Source organism: Maniola jurtina, chromosome 18 (assembly GCF_905333055.1).
Source record: "Maniola jurtina chromosome 18, ilManJurt1.1, whole genome shotgun sequence".
Taxonomy (NCBI): Eukaryota; Metazoa; Arthropoda; class Insecta; order Lepidoptera; family Nymphalidae; genus Maniola; species Maniola jurtina.
In genome coordinates this window covers 1,295,431-1,313,447 of record NC_060046.1, presented here as the reverse complement: position 1 = coordinate 1,313,447, position 18,017 = coordinate 1,295,431, and the positions used below count along the sequence as shown (strand labels likewise).

General features: G+C 36.2%; 2 protein-coding genes and 1 long non-coding RNA gene across 5 annotated transcripts in view; all 3 read left to right on the top strand.

Annotated features, from left to right (window-relative positions):
• Window positions 1-1,416, top strand: part of LOC123874526 (bumetanide-sensitive sodium-(potassium)-chloride cotransporter) — a 40,809-nt gene extending 39,393 nt beyond the window's left edge. The window contains exons 23-24 of one of the 2 annotated variants that reach the window (XM_045919936.1): window positions 391-539; window positions 950-1,416. In XM_045919936.1, the coding sequence (XP_045775892.1) occupies window positions 391-539; window positions 950-1,194 (394 nt within the window). In that variant the 3' untranslated portion in view covers window positions 1,195-1,416. The remainder of the gene's footprint in view (window positions 1-390; window positions 540-949) is intronic. The other variant, XM_045919935.1, reaches the window with a different exon arrangement.
• Window positions 1,417-1,647: 231 nt separating this feature from the next.
• Window positions 1,648-4,943, top strand: LOC123874536. The gene is made up of 2 exons (XR_006797943.1): window positions 1,648-4,364; window positions 4,401-4,943. It is a non-coding gene; the product is annotated as an uncharacterized LOC123874536 (long non-coding RNA).
• A 2,320-nt stretch (window positions 4,944-7,263) lies between these two features.
• LOC123874524 (mucin-17) overlaps window positions 7,264-18,017 on the top strand; it is an 81,272-nt gene continuing 70,518 nt past the window's right edge. For both annotated transcript variants that reach the window (XM_045919934.1, XM_045919933.1), the window contains exon 1: window positions 7,264-7,460. The gene's annotated coding sequence lies outside the window, so the exon portion shown is untranslated. The remainder of the gene's footprint in view (window positions 7,461-18,017) is intronic.

Here is an 18,017-nt window from a genome sequence, read left to right as displayed (position 1 = left end):
AAACACAAAATGGCAAAACTGTTAAAAAATGGATGATCTTTCAGATTTGAATAATAAGATCAGTACTTAGTAGAAGACTCAATTCAATTCTTTAATAATTTTCTTTTGAATATATTAATATACGTTATTATGTAATGAATGACACTAGATGACAACTTGAGGTTATTCAAGTTTTCAACATATTCCTGAAAGGCTAGCAACGCATCGGCGGTTCCCCTGGTGCTGCAAATGTTGATGGGCGGCGGTAAACACTTACCATTAGGTGACCCGACCCGAGGTGTAAATAATGTTTGGGGGCATTTTTTTGCTGTCGGGAACAGTAATGATATACCTTAGATCCATATTTCATATTATCGAAGCAGATGTTTTATGAAAATGTTTTTCTCTCAGTATGGCGTCTCTACTATCGAAGTTCCGTATCGATTACTCAGCGTTGAAGATGATTCCGGACATCACGAAGAAGCCTAAAGATGCCACGCTAGCATACTTTGACGAACTCATCGCGCCCTTCAAGTCTCCCGACGACACCAATGATAACAGTAAGTATTGGATTATTGATCTTAATAAAAAACCAGACAAGTGCGGGTCGGACTCTTCTGTACCATTGTAGAAGATATATGTTATAGAAGATAGGTACCTTACACTTTTATTTAGAATACTATAGGTTAATGACGAAGGTTTCCGGCTCAATTCTTTTGCAAAAAGAACTGAACTGGATCATTTGTACATTGATTCAACCGTCCAGTCCCTACATTATGATATATGGTTTAATATGTTCAGCCACCAAAATATACCCTTATTGCTCGTTTAGGTTTTTGCTCAGGCGAAAACAGGAACTCAAAGTCCTACTTTGTCATGATGGACACTACCTTTTTATACACACCCTTTCAGAATTTCTCAGGATTTAGTATTGTGCATGGATATTATTGATCACAAATTTTGTCACCAGTGGGCATCACAGAAGCAGACCTCCTAGCGGCTCGTGAACGCACGAACAGATATCTACGTGTGAGAGAGCTAATAGGCGAGCACAGCAGCGGCGCGAGACTAGTATGCGTCACACAACCGATGCCAAGGAGGAGGGGGTTACCGCCCGCTCTGTATGCCGCGTGGCTGGCCGCGCTGGCCACCGCGGGGCAAAGGGTGCTTCTAGTGAGGGGCAACCACGCTTCAGTGTTGACGTTCTACTCCTAATAGCGTATGCTTCCCTGGTACTTTCGCTACCAAAAAGCATGGTATCAACACAATAATTCTTGGTATTTTTACCACCGAAATTTATTTACTAACTAGAGTCGAGTACGCTATGTAAATACCATGGTAATCATTTATATTAAATAGGGTATTTTACTCTAATTTTTTAATTACTTTATTATAAACTAGGATAAAAATAATGACGTAAACTGAAAAAACTAATTAAATCGATCAAATAAAAAAAAAGTTATAAGCATTTATATATTTCAGATTAGACAGAGATAGCGATAATAGCATTATGACGTCACTCCGTCACTAATGCCATAGTAGCTTCGTGCAGTTTCATACAAATTTTCGTTTTGCGAGAAAGGGATAGAAGACCCTCCCACTCCAAAATTAAATTGCCTTATATAATAATTATAACTTTGTAAATCTTTGTTGGATTTTAATATTTTTTTCAGCGTACGTCATTATTTTTATCCTATTTTATAATAAAGTAATAATATTTATCAAATTCAAAAGTAGGCAAATACCCAATTAGTAATTTTATTACTATTCTAGAGCCGAGTACTCTATTAAAATATCACCATGGTAATCATTTACATTACGAATTTTTCTTTTTAAATTGACCCCTTTTAGTGCTGATGTACCAGGTACCCTAGCAATATGACTAACGAATATGAAAGTCTTGTAATTACTATCTTGTGAACAGACTTGGTGGGATTCCTAATATCCACCCTCTTTTGGTACCTATTATTACCAGGGTAATCAATATCACCAGCGTAATATGAGGAAATATGACATATTTCCTCCGATTACGCTAGTAAATGAGTAGGTTTTTTGATTCAGGATGGTGGGTGGCTTATTTTAAATCTTGATTCAGATTCAGGAAGGTTCTAGAATCTTGTGGAAATCTAGTAATATGCTAGCAGAGTGAAGTACTGTGCTAATTAGTTGGGAGTTTACCACTGTTACACAATTATTAAGACCAGTTGGTCTTAATTTATTTTAGAACCCTATTTCTACACGTCTCTCCTTTACATACGTAATATTAATAGTTTTATACCAGTGACAAGTAAATATAATGGAAGAGATCTAAGATTGGTCACTATAATTTTTTTTCAATTGAAAAAGTTTGTACATCCACCCCAAAAATTGGGCAAAAGTTATAATGAACGAATTACATAGGCTGTGTTTTTTATTATTACACTAATTAATTATTATAATTGGCAATAAAATAGGTTTTTCTATTTTGATATATTTGACGAAATTAAATTTATTTTGATGACGTTCTTTATTGAGATCTCTCAAGCGTAATCTCTGCTCATAAAGAAACCAAACTTGTGCATAAGAAATGTTTCTAAAACTTCACACTATTCTAAACATTTTATAATTATATAATTTCTTTTAATATTTATTCGTTACATAAGTTGATGATTTCTAAATGATCAGAGTGAAGTATATTTTCCGTCGATAAAAATCCAATGTTGCGTGTCTAAGCCAGCATTCCGCGGGCCTGAAAGTACAAATTAATATGTATGTTAAACAGTTATTAGGTTAACCACACATCATCAGTGAACAAATTAAATGTGGGAGTACCATTAGATGTTAACTTCTTATTTTCCTCAATTCCCTTACACTATCACTTAGCCTAAAAATATAAATACACAGGGTGTAATTACAACGCTAGCAAAAACGAAGACAGGTACTGATGATTACTGATCACAAAAAACACGCGAAAAAAGAGTTTAAATTTTTAAAAGTTTGCAATGTATTGCAAATAAAACATCTGGCTGACGCTAGACGCGATCTAACACCCTGCATAAAAAGAAAAGTCATGACTTACTCTAGTAACTAGTCTAGTTCAAGGTCTACCTAGAACTAGACAAGGAATTAGGCTACATTTTTTTAAATTGCTATTAATTAGATAGGGAATAAAGAGGGATTTTATAAATTTTCGCCGAAGGAAGCCGTGGGTAGTTTCTAGTTATGTAATATTCCTTTATTCTAGTTCGTGGTGTGTGCTTAACCTTATAAATGAATTCATAGATTTATTAGTTTTGCACGCTATTGTATTCCTTATTTTACAGTAATAAGATTGCTATTACTTTAATTCTTGTATTTATATAGAGTAGTTCTAACCCCCAATTGTAACCACATAATTACTAACTTATTCTCTATACTTATGAGTTGTGACTGATTTGGAGAGTGACACTGATGACATTATACTTTTAATTTGAGATTTATACAGTGTACTTTGACTTTGTTCAGACTTAAGTTTTTTTTAAACTAAATAGGCTTGCGCTTGACTGCAATCACACAAAACAGACGATGCAGCTTATGGTGGAGCGCGCCTGCCCAGAAGGTACCTATTCACTCTTCTTTTGAAGGCACCAATATTATAGCTAGAGGGAAAAATGGAAGCCGGAAGGACATTCCTAATCTAGCAGTGCGTATTAGAAACGAGGAAGCGAATCGCTTTGTACGAGTCCGTGTGATTTCGCTTATGAAAGGGTCTAGACCGTGGCGATGCCTGGAGTTTCAGTTAAAACAAGACAGTGTTATATAGCTGGCATACATTTTTCTCGTTTAAGTCTGAGCAATGTCAATGTATAGTACGCGACAGGTTGAGATGACAATCTGACGCCCCGCACACCCGAACATCACCCGCAGTGGGTTAGCGCGGGGGCTGTGCGGATGTGCGGGGCGTCCCCACCCTGGTTGCAATCTCAACCTGTCACGAACTATACCTACTCTCAATAGATCTCAGCCTTATCTATTTTAAGAATTAGACTAATGAGTGCTACTCATAGAATACGTAAAATATAAAGATAGGATACACTCACGTTGAATGTTTTAGCAACGTGTGTATTGAGGCTTGTACTCACGACGACCAGCGTGAGAATTTTAGGCTAATTTTTGGAGACTTGTATCTGTAACATTCAAAGAAAGAAAATGCTTAGTGGACGAAATATTGATCATGTTCTAAGAATCTTATCTCAAAGGATTGAGCTTACAATAATGTCGTGATTGTATTATTTCACGGAAGATTTCGTTCTTTGAGTGTAAAATAACTGTAAATTTTATCAAATATTGGCCTTTCCATTGTGCCTCAGGGCTTGGTGACTCAAACTCTATTTTTTTAATGATGGATAGAGTCCTTTTAATCCCTCGTGGAAGTTGGAACATAGAGTTATGCTTTGCGGCAGTTGTTTTCCATGTCTCCCTGTCTTTGGCTGCTGCCTTGACATGGTTCTACGACAATCCCAGTCTTTTAAGATTTGCTTCTATTGTTTATAAAGTACTATAAAATTACCTATTAATAACGTGAGTATTTTATATTTGCACTCACGTTTTGAGTATTGAAAAATGTATAAGTACAGAAAGTATAACACGAAAAAAAATTTCTCACGTCACCTTTTGTTTGGCGGAGATTTTTTTATAAAACTGCTAAAAATAGAGTTTGAGTGAATAAGTCTGTATGAACTATAAGCACTATTTTTGCTATGAATATACTTACCAATATACAATTTAGATACGCGTGTTTTCGAGGTTTTATAAAATTTTGTAACTATTCATCCATTTTGGAATGTATCTCATCTCATATGTTTACTGTAGAACTTTTAGGATAATGGATCTTAAGGAAAAAAACATGAAATGCAACTTGGCATGAACGAGATTTGGCAAGGATTTCGAATTATTTTGAACAAGGTAGTGTGACAATGACCAAGATATTATTGACATAAATTATTAAGGTCACTCAATGGAGAAAAAAATCTTATAGAGCTAAGGATAGGACGTTCCGTTGACATGTTCTCTTGTTCTTAAAGTTCAGAAATATTTTGCTTGTTTTTGTTACATAGTTTCATTTTTGCGTTCATGTTTTTTCATAGTGTGAGTTTTAGGCTAATTCATATTTATAAATGAAAACTAAACATCACGTCTGTACCTATAGTTACCTAATGAGTTTAATTTTAGTTAGCACTTTTTAGGTGTCTATAAAGTTTTCCGTTTAATGATCTTTATTTGAATATTATAAGACGTAAATTGTTATTACGTTTCGTACTTTTTGTACACGAATTTACTTAAGGGGCAAGCGACGGGTCTCCCCGCGATTTCCAAATTTTATTTGGTTTTTCGCAATTTGTAAACTAATACGAAAAAGTAGGCTTATGGCATTCTAGTTGCGACAATTGCAGTATCATTTCCACGTGTTTATATAAAAATCTTTACTCGACAAGGTCCAGTTTAAGAAATTAGCTCTAGTATCGACTAATTTGTGAGTTACAGTCGATACTAGAGCTAATTTCTTAAACTGGACCCTTTCAAGTAAAGATTTTTATATAAATAGGTGGGGATGATACTGATATTTAAATTAATTTAAAATATCTTTTCTTTTTAAGTTAAAAATTAAATAAATGGAAAATTTTATAGCAACCTTTTTAAATAATACTGAGTTGTTATCACAAAAATGTTAATCAGTTTTAACAATCTCCACTGTAGCTAACATAAAATTTTAAGTAAAAAAAATGATTAACATTTCTTAGCAACCACATTATTCTTATTTCTTAGATGATAATAATTATACCAATTAATTTATTTGAAATCGAATATTGAATAAAAACAATGGAATTGACATCGCGTGTTTATTTATTTATTTAGGATAAATACACACAGGTCATGTACCTACTCGTCACGACGAAGGTTGAAAAAAGTTACCGGTTAAGGCTTGAGCAGACGTCTCTCATGACTAATATTCCCCCTTCCCCTCCAACTAAGCGTAAAGCTTGTGCCAGGAGTAAGAACGACAGTATAGTAAGTGCAACGGGTGGAGTTTGATTAACCGCCGACCTCACTCCTTTACACGTTGCGTTGCGCTATTGACGCTATTTTATAATAAACATGTTTCCAATACATAATAAAAATTTAATGTTTAATTTTTACATCTCTTGGTAAAAACTAGAAATTTTTGTAAAAAGTTAAAAAGGTACAAACTTTATTTAACTTTTTGTATCTTTGTTAAGACTAATGTTAACCATGGAGGTTCCAATATACACCTGTGCAACCATTGATATAGAATATTAGGTGTGCAACTCATTGTTTTAGCCTGTATTTGGCCCTATGGTTAAGGTTAACGTTAACCATGCAGGTTCAAACACAGATTTTTTTCAACCCATTGCTTGTGTTTTTGTTGGGCAAGTTCAACTTCACCTGACTTTACGGGTCCTAGCGGGTTTTATGGATCCTAACTGACAGATTATCGCACAGTTAACGTTAACTCGTAAGATATAAGTACAAGAGCGTCAAGTTAAAAGTTATTAAGATGGAATGGAATATATGCTTCACTGCACACATGAATCTCTTTAGCTTGGTACGTTATTGTATGCCTGTTTTTTGTCTACTTTTTTGTAAGGAATTCCTACCTAATCAGTTTTTGCGGCTGCGAAAATCTTGGCGCAAGTAAAATATAGTATGGCTTCTTTCTTGGAACTCAAAGGATGCTGCAGTAATTTTTTAAATCTTCTGTTGACTTATCATTTATCTGTCATAGCAGAAACTGCAGAAAGGCAATCCCCAGAATGGTTCAGAACCTTTATCTATAATTAGGAAGACCAAATCATCATCATCATCATCATCATCTTATTCGGCTATGCGTCTATAATTGTGAATACTGGCTTCTTCCACAGTGTTATTTTCTCTATCAATTCCAACTTTTTTGCGGGCCTTGCAACCCTAGTTACCTAAGTATAAAACCCCATCGTTTTTAGATCTTTAGTTCATTCCCATCATCATATTACTATATAGATTTTATTGATTAATTATATATTTTATCTTTCATGCTTCTTTCACAGTTCTTTTTCCTATGCGGTCCATCGACTCGCTCTCCTATTTTGTGTATTTAGCTCTTCCTTAGAACTACCCAGGGCAGTACCCATTCCTACCAACCTGCGCCTACATAATATGATTCTATATTTGTGTGCTCCCATAATCCACTGTCCAGCCTATAAAGTTTTCTGAACCAGCAGCGGTCGTAATGCAATTATCTCAATGAAAATCACGAGCGCTATAAACTGGCCACGACCAGTCGCCAGTCCGCAAGTGGCCGTTGTATCCAACATACGTTCACGACCGCTCAAAAATATACCGCGAAATACTTACGAATTGTGGTGCATCAACTTTTTATACTTTAGTGCTTCGGTGTTGTGTTTCAAACGTGTTAATAAATAAAATATTTATTGTATTGGCGATACACAACCGGATGTGAGAAGGTAAATATGGTTTTTAATTTGATTTTTAAGCACGTTTTTAATGTTCTTTCTTTGGTCGGTCATGTCTTATTATTTTACGAGCGCACTACAGTTATTTTGTAAATATCTGTTAGTGCCTAGTACAGACTAGGTACTTTAGTTAGCTTTTAATATTTAGTCTTGCTTCGGATGAAGAATTTTCTTTGAATTTTATAGAGTTTATTTTAGTAGTTTTGTTATGGAATCGAGAAGTGGAACTGTATGAGCATTGGAATCTCTTACTCCGCTTTCAATATTCAATCTATCTGTTATCTATACTAATAAATAAAATTGAAGTGTCTGTCTGTAATTTCGAAATAACTACCTCATATTAAGGTCATATGGTTATTTGAACGATACCAACACTGAATCACACGTTTTTAAAATTTTTGTCTGTCTGTCTGTCTGTCTGTCTGTCTGTCTGTCTGTCTGTTTGAAAAGGCTAATCTTCGGAACGGCTGGACCGATTTTGACGGGGTTTTCACAGACAAGTAGAGAATTGACCAGGGAGTAACATAGGCTACTTTTTTAACCGACTTTCAAAAAGGGAGTTGTGTTTTTCTACCTATGTACACCGAAATCTCCGAGATTTCTGAACCGATTTGCGTCATTTCTTTTTTAATCGATAGAGGAACTTCGCGACATTGTTTCATAAAAAAATTGGAGTCCAACTCCTCAATCCTGATGCTGCAGGAGATCTGACCAATCTACGCGGGCGAAGCTGCGGGCATCAGCTAGTCTGTAGATAAGATGCTTCTTATACGCAAAAACTATGGTCGCTTTTGACAAATAACAACGTTTGCTAAGTAACTTAACCATCTACAGACTGCAGATAGATTGAATAGGTACTGAAGAGTTTATCTAAATGCATGCTGTAAGTTTTTGATGTATTTTTGGGTGCTTGATTCATCTAATTATTTATTTGTGGTAAAAAAAAATATATCGACTTTGAACTGGCAACTGGTAGGTACCTAGGTACTACCTCAATTTTCAAAACTTTACAGGATGAAGGAAAAACTTGTTTGTAAGGGTGGCGCTCCAAAATCGATGAGGTAAATAGTGATTGTATACGCTTGACAGTGTAAGTAAAACGTCGCTAGTGTAGGTAGTGATTTCCAAATTTTTAGATAACTGTCTTGAACTATGACACTACTACTATGTTTGTACGAAATAGCATGAAGTGAAATCGTCAAAAACTTGAGATAAGACATAATATGTTGCTAGTTCATAGTTCAGCAATATAAGGGTTCCACATTCTAAGAATATAAGTAACAGATGTCATCCACGAAATACGGAATTTAACTGATATATGGGCTACCTCTCAGAGTGAGAACGGTTGATATGTCATAGTCTACCACGCTGGTCAAATGCGGATTTGCAGGCTTCACACATCTTCGAGAACGGTGAACTCTCAAGAATGCTGGGTTCCTCACGATGTTTTCCTTCACAGTTAAAGTAATTGATCTTTGATTGCTTAAAACGGACATAGCTTCGAAAACTATGTAGGCAGATAAGCTTAATTCTAATAAGAGTCGATTATATTGCTCGAAAGTGTAACTTTAGGGATTCTTCTACCTTGGATTTAAAAGAAACCGAAATCCACGCAGGCGAAGCCGCGGGCATCCCCTAGTTGATGAATAAATACAATAAGCTTACAAAAATATACCTATTTTACTGTGGACCAATGACCATACAAATACCTGATTAAAACTGGTACAAACAAAATCAGACGCAGAATGTTTTGGTCATTAGTTTATAACATTGAAAAAAAAAACAGGTCCAATTGGTAAAACTAGTTCTCTTCGACACGATTCCTATCATCTTATTAATACCTTATATATTGTTTTGGGTAATGAAAACCCAATATTGGAATTTTTTCAATAGGTAAGTATTTATTTACCTATACTTTTAGGGAGTGCCCCTAGGGTGCCTTTTAGGCCCAATTTTCTTCTTTTCAATACCTTTGCCTACTAATTTCGTACCAATACCGATAACTATAAAAGCACGTCAAAATGTTGATGACTATTGTCATGGACTTCTTCCTACTTAGATGATTAATTCGTACATTTTTGATGTTTGTTTAAAAGTTGCCGGTTTAGCCCTACTGAACGTAAAAATCTAATGTTATAATTTGAAGAAGACCCAAGCAAGAGGTCGAACATTGAGAAACAAAGTTCATCGCAATTGAAATTCCAATTGTGATGGAACCTACCAGAGGTGGTCGGCTCGCCACGGCATCGATTGCGACAACCACCTATTGCGATGTCAATCATTTAAATCTGATTTCCCGGCGACTGGCTATTATTATTAGTTTTATTATTATTACCGAGAGAAGACCTGTGTTCAGTAGATGGCTTGATGATGACGTCTTTTATAAGATTTCATCATCATCAAACCATCATCGGCCCACTGCTAAGCACGGTTGCCACGGAAATGGAGTTGCACGTGTTCGGGATCGAACCCCGACCATCCTTATTAGAAGGTCGACGTATTAACCACTAGGCTATCACTGTTTTTTAACCCCCGTCAAGTGTTGTTATAAGTTACCGAGAGGTGTTACAAGTTTGACGTGTGTATCTGTGTATCTGTCTGTGACATCGTAGCTCCTAAACTAATGAACCGATTTTAATTTAGTTTTTTTTTTTGAAATATCTTTTCTTTTTAAGTTAAAAATTAAATAAATGGAAAATTTTATAGCAACCTTTTTAAATAATACTGAGTTGTTATCACAAAAATGTTAATCAGTTTTAACAATCTCCACTGTAGCTAACATAAAATTTTAAGTAAAAAAAATGATTAACATTTCTTAGCAACCACATTATTCTTATTTCTTAGATGATAATAATTATACCAATTAATTTATTTGAAATCGAATATTGAATAAAAACAATGGAATTGACATCGCGTGTTTATTTATTTATTTAGGATAAATACACACAGGTCATGTACCTACTCGTCACGACGAAGGTTGAAAAAAGTTACCGGTTAAGGCTTGAGCAGACGTCTCTCATGACTAATATTCCCCCTTCCCCTCCAACTAAGCGTAAAGCTTGTGCCAGGAGTAAGAACGACAGTATAGTAAGTGCAACGGGTGGAGTTTGATTAACCGCCGACCTCACTCCTTTACACGTTGCGTTGCGCTATTGACGCTATTTTATAATAAACATGTTTCCAATACATAATAAAAATTTAATGTTTAATTTTTACATCTCTTGGTAAAAACTAGAAATTTTTGTAAAAAGTTAAAAAGGTACAAACTTTATTTAACTTTTTGTATCTTTGTTAAGACTAATGTTAACCATGGAGGTTCCAATATACACCTGTGCAACCATTGATATAGAATATTAGGTGTGCAACTCATTGTTTTAGCCTGTATTTGGCCCTATGGTTAAGGTTAACGTTAACCATGCAGGTTCAAACACAGATTTTTTTCAACCCATTGCTTGTGTTTTTGTTGGGCAAGTTCAACTTCACCTGACTTTACGGGTCCTAGCGGGTTTTATGGATCCTAACTGACAGATTATCGCACAGTTAACGTTAACTCGTAAGATATAAGTACAAGAGCGTCAAGTTAAAAGTTATTAAGATGGAATGGAATATATGCTTCACTGCACACATGAATCTCTTTAGCTTGGTACGTTATTGTATGCCTGTTTTTTGTCTACTTTTTTGTAAGGAATTCCTACCTAATCAGTTTTTGCGGCTGCGAAAATCTTGGCGCAAGTAAAATATAGTATGGCTTCTTTCTTGGAACTCAAAGGATGCTGCAGTAATTTTTTAAATCTTCTGTTGACTTATCATTTATCTGTCATAGCAGAAACTGCAGAAAGGCAATCCCCAGAATGGTTCAGAACCTTTATCTATAATTAGGAAGACCAAATCATCATCATCATCATCATCATCTTATTCGGCTATGCGTCTATAATTGTGAATACTGGCTTCTTCCACAGTGTTATTTTCTCTATCAATTCCAACTTTTTTGCGGGCCTTGCAACCCTAGTTACCTAAGTATAAAACCCCATCGTTTTTAGATCTTTAGTTCATTCCCATCATCATATTACTATATAGATTTTATTGATTAATTATATATTTTATCTTTCATGCTTCTTTCACAGTTCTTCAAGAAATTTTCTTCTTTTCAATACCTTTGCCTACTAATTTCGTACCAATACCGATAACTATAAAAGCACGTCAAAATGTTGATGACTATTGTCATGGACTTCTTCCTACTTAGATGATTAATTCGTACATTTTTGATGTTTGTTTAAAAGTTGCCGGTTTAGCCCTACTGAACGTAAAAATCTAATGTTATAATTTGAAGAAGACCCAAGCAAGAGGTCGAACATTGAGAAACAAAGTTCATCGCAATTGAAATTCCAATTGTGATGGAACCTACCAGAGGTGGTCGGCTCGCCACGGCATCGATTGCGACAACCACCTATTGCGATGTCAATCATTTAAATCTGATTTCCCGGCGACTGGCTATTATTATTAGTTTTATTATTATTACCGAGAGAAGACCTGTGTTCAGTAGATGGCTTGATGATGACGTCTTTTATAAGATTTCATCATCATCAAACCATCATCGGCCCACTGCTAAGCACGGTTGCCACGGAAATGGAGTTGCACGTGTTCGGGATCGAACCCCGACCATCCTTATTAGAAGGTCGACGTATTAACCACTAGGCTATCACTGTTTTTTAACCCCCGTCAAGTGTTGTTATAAGTTACCGAGAGGTGTTACAAGTTTGACGTGTGTATCTGTGTATCTGTCTGTGACATCGTAGCTCCTAAACTAATGAACCGATTTTAATTTAGTTTTTTTTTTTGTTTGAAAGGCGGCTTGATCGAGAGTGTTCTTAGCTATAATCCAAGAAAATCGGTTCAGCCGTTTGAAAGTTATCAGCTCTTTTCTAGTTACTGTAAACCTTTACTTGTCGGGGGTGTTATAAATTTTTAATTTACACTTGTTAGTCCGGTTGTTGATGATGATAAGTCTTCTGATAGACTCGCCGTTTTTTAGAGACTCAAATCGGTAGGTCTGTATGCTTATTGTTAAAGTAGGTAGGTAGTAAGGTAAGTAAATGTGTCCAACACGAGTTATGAAAGTGAAACTAAACTGCTCATAAATAAATCCGCTCAGCACGCTGACCTCGAAATAAATCTGTCAATCGCAGCCATTTAACTAATGAAACTCATACAAAAGTGCAATAATTGCGCATAGCAATATCATGTTATTGTCTTTCCATTTTTATAGATATTTGCCTACTGTCTGGATCTATTTATTTTTATTTTCTTTCACGTAGCACAATATACGTATTATCATCATCATCATCATCATTGTAATTCCATCTTAGAGCGCACTTTGCTCAGACTTAAGACACTTAACACGAGACAGCGTTATACCGCTGGCATAAATCTGTCTCGTTTTAACTAAAGTCAAAGTGCGCTCTATGGATTTCAACCTTAGACTGCATCCAACCACCAGGTGAGATTGCAGTCAAGGCCTAACTTATATCCGAAAAAAAAACCTTCGCCAGCCCACTTTATTAAGCACGAGCCTCGTCTCCGTATAGACTAGTAGTTCGCTGGCCAAGTGCGGATTGGTAGACTTCACACAACCATGTGAAAATTATGGAGAACTAGCTGATGCCCGGAACTTTATTCGCATAGATATAGGTTTTTAAAATCCCGCGGGATCTCTTTGATTTTCCTGGATAAAAAGTAGCCTATCTGTTATTCCAGGGTATAGTCTATCTCCATTCCAAATTTCAGCCAAATCCGTCCAGCCCGGCTAGCATGGGCAGTAGATAAAAATTATATCCCCCGATTATATCCACTGATGTCATAGAAATTAGTGGATATCATCGGGGATATAATTTTTATCCACTGCCCATGCTAGCCGGGCAGCTTAGTCTTTGCGTGAAAGAATAACAAACATATACACACTTACAAACTTTCAGCTTTATAATATTAGTGTGAAGTGTGATTCTCAGATATATTATGCAGGATGCTCTCGATGTTTTTCTTTACCGTTAAAATAGGCGATTCTATTAATTTATGTTTCCACTACAGCCGGTTTTATTTATTTATTGCTTGTTTCATAATTATTATAGTGGAATGTATAATATTTAGACGAGTTCATGGTAGGCTTCTTGCGTTTAGTTGTTTTAAAGTTAATTGATTGACGCCTCTTGGGAGTGCCCAAGAGGAACAGTGGTTCCGCCGCGCGAGCCCGCCACCGTTATTTTGTAAAGACGTGTCTTCATTTCCCGATAGGCAGAGCTAAACGACAGCTTTGCTAACAAGAACAGTTAAATAATAACTTTTTCTATTCTTGAATAATAAACTTAGTAATAATACGCGACAGGTCAGGATGGCAATTGTGGAAGGGACGCGGATGACGTGCGGGTGTGCGGAGCATTCCCGCGCATACCCCGATTGCCATCTCGACCTGTCCCGTACTATAGGTATATCTGTTGGTCGATTTCAGAAAAGCTGCATCAATAATAATTAACAATTGCTACAATCTCAATTGTTGTGATTGCCTAAAATGGTATTCTTGTAGCAACAATGCATTGCAGTCAGTAACTATCGGCCAATCAGGTTATTAGGATCGTCACACTGTAGGTGTGCTGACTCTACGCAGGCCCTATTTGTTCTGTCTTGGGTTTCGTACCGTACGTTGTACGTGGTCCCGTTTGCACAGCTACCAACGGATAACTCCAGCCAGCCAGTTCACTCTAGAATCAAAACATGCCACCCAGGTCGGCGAGGACATCTGGTTATTAGGAAACTAATGCAGGTGGTGTAAACGTGTCTTTACATCGTATAGCGGACGATATGGCGCTCCAGTGAAGAATGGATGCACATCGCTGAAACTACAGTCAATTGCACCTGCATTGTCTGCATTAGAACTGTGCGAGTAAGGAATGAAAAGTAAAGATGATCGCACATTACATCCGCGGTAAACGCAACCCATTTTCAGTATAGGTGGATACGTAAGTATGTTTTGGCACGACTTAAGGTCTCATTTACACGAGAGCTTTTTAACGTCCGTTAAAAAAGCGCCCAAATACATAGAACAAAAGTATACCCAAGTATCTGTTCACATACATAACATATATTTGGGAATACATTTGTTCTATTTGGACGCTTCTATTATAACCACAATTATAACAGACGTTAAAAAGCTCTCATGTAAATGAGGTTTAACGGGGTTTCCGTTCAATCAATTTTTGCGTGCCAAATTGATAGAATTTAATACCATTTGTTAGTCTAGCAAGCGCGAAATTTTCTATCGATATGTATACACATACAATAATACATATATTATCTGAAATTACATATCTACTTGATACGGCCATGGTCTAAGTTGGAGGTTATTGTGATTTTACTGAAAAATCCCGTGATACAGTTCTTTCAGCTCGAATATAGTGTGTGTGGTGTGATCAACTGATCAGTATAAGAAAGTTAAGACGATCCACAAAGCATTTTCTAGGTGTGTGCTGCTTTCAAAGGTGGATGGCATTGGCTTTTACCGAAAAATTCATTGCTTTCGGCGCGTACGGCTCGCTTGTAGTGTGCGATCAGTATTAGACATAGACGAGGCCCGTACGAGATTTATTGGCCGGAACAATGTCCGGGTTTTTTGATAAACCAAAACGTCATAATCTATCTTTTTTTTCTCTTACAAAAATATTTTGAAAAGTTCGTTGCAGTTATGAGATAATTGCGAATTGCGATTCTTCCAAGAATGTACGGACCAGTAGTAAGTGGTAGTAATTAGAGTTACTAGGAAGGTAGATGCCTCCTACATCAATGATTACCTACTACCATATTATAAGATCCACACAGTCAAGGGCTACTTTCTTACTTTATTTTATTTTATAGCCCTATCGGATAAAATATATAATCGATAATTGTTATTTACATTAATTATGCTGTGATAGCCTAGTGGTTAGAACGTTCGGCTTCTATTCGGAAGTCGGGGATTCGATCCCGGGCACGCACCTCTGACTATTGTTTAAAAAAAAATGGACAGTCACAGACTGCCGAGAAAAGTGAAAACTTAAAAAAAATTAGGACCTTTTTTTGAGGTAGGTACCTACACCAACTACCAACAGATTATTACTTGACACTTCCAATTGCGTTAAAAAACGTTTCAAAGCTAATAAAATAAGCATGTCGGTAACGCAACCTTGAAGTTTTTACCCATTCCAAAATCGCACAACAACTTAGTTTTCATTTCAAAAAATCCTATATACAGAAGAAACTCCATTGCACCAAGGAATGTCAATCTATCACGTTCTTGCCAGACGATAGCTACCAACAAAAGGAATAAAAGAAGTAACAAAACTTCGATATTTCCGTCTCATCAAAAATGTTTAGCTCCACAACCCAAGGTCGACGTTTCTCAATAACACCGGAGTTTTTTTGATATTTCTTGTAGGTAATTGGCGAGCGATTATTTACAAATAATTCACGAATCCATTAAGTAATAAAAGATGATAAAATTTTGAGTGATTTTATTGTATCTAGGTGCTAATAATTTCAATTGTTAAAAATTATAGATAACAATTAAATATTAGTTCCTGGGCCACGAACTTGTTGCATAAGCGATAGGAGTGCAGTTTCGAAGCGGTAAGAAAAAAACTCATGGACACCTTGGATAAGTAATTGCATGTAATATTTATAAAAGACTAGCTGATGCCCGCGACTTCGTTCGCGTCGATTTAAGTCTTTAAAAATCCCGCGGCAATTCGTAGTTTTTCCGGGATAATAACTAGCCTATGTCAAATTCTATAGGATTGATTCAAAGTCTATAACGGACAAAGGTAGAAACATTTTTGTACCAAAGCGTGTAGCCCTGAGCGTAAGAGCCTATTGTGAATAAGTCTGAATTGCAATTGGTTCTCCATTGTGCGCACGCGCTGAATGCGATGATCGCGCTGAGGAAATCCTTCTCAGGTCGATTCAGATGCTAATAACATTTTAGGTGTTTGCTGTTGCTTGATGCACGTGAAAGGTTCTTTATATGATGCTGTGTGGTGCGAGTCATACTTAGTGTGCGTTCGATATTTTAGAAAGGGATATACATACATACAGGCATACTTAATATTATAAATGTGAAAATGTGTCTGTCTGTCTACATTTTCACGGCCCAACCGCTGAATCGATTTTAGTGAAATTTGGGACAGACTTGGAATACATCCCGAGGAACATAGGCTACTTTTTATCCCGGGAAATTAAAGAATTCCTACGGGATTAAAAAACCGAAATCCACGCGGGTGAAGCCGCGGGCATCCTCTACTTAATTATAATTAGATCAAATCTAATACGAATTATGATCTAGATTAATTTTCACGGAAAGTGGTTTTTCAATTTTCGCACTTAGGTACAGTGTTCGTTACATTTGTTTAACTAGGAATTAGGTATAATCGAGATCAATAGCGCTGGCATTTATTTCACAGGTGGTTTTTCACGGAAAGTGAATTTTTGTAGGACCTAAGAGTGCATTATATTCGCATTCCATGAAACGTAGCAAATGATTGTAATGTAATTATTTATCACCTTTATGATTTTTCACAGAATATTTTAAGTAAGGTAGCAAGTGTTTCATATGAAAAAGCTTCTCAAGTGATTTTCGCGAGCTACCTGTGAAATGGTCTTCTAACCTAGTCAGCCCTGTGCTACTTTTGCTAGGAACCTACTTGCATTACATTACTAAATAGCTCCTTATTCATATTCATTAGGTATCATACGCTGTTATATAATAAACAACTTAGTACGCATTTGGCAATGTTAATAAGGCACGCCACTTATGCAGACATAACATCACCATATAAACGTGTTCTAATGCTAATCCATTAAATGCTAAGGTTTTCCCGCGACTTTGTTCGAATTTATACCCTTTAGTACTCGGGGATAATGTCTATCTATAGCTATCTAACAGTGAAAGATTTTTTTTTAGAATCGGGCCATTAGTTTCGGAGATTATGAGGTTAAAGTTTGTAAGCTTGGATGTAGGGGACATCCGAACTTACCGCTTTTGTCATGTTATAGGATTTATCAAACACGTTTTATTTTCTATAGAGTTTACATAGCTCTCTATTACTTATTTCTTTATTTTTTAAAGAGTGTAAGTATGAGCCATATTAAATTAATATAACCAATGTTTCCCTTTAGCCTTCAAGTCTACATTAATATTGTAAAGAGGTAAGTTTGTACGTAGAGGGGAGGTGGTTCCTTATGCAGTCGTAAACCTATAAACTCGATAGTCGATAGGTACATCACTCTTGTAATCGCGTCCAAACATCGATATCGAATCGATTATCGGTGACCGAGTTAGAAACGAGATCGTTACGGATACGAGGCTATTTCCGGACTTCGGAGATATTGCAGCGACTTTTCCCACATTTATCTATTTATAGCTAGTGTAAGATATTTGTGTGTCTATTTATTTGAGACCGGTGTGGTCTAGATGCTTATAACTTCCTCCAGTGCTAGTGTGGGACGACCTTCAGCTCAAAAGAGCCT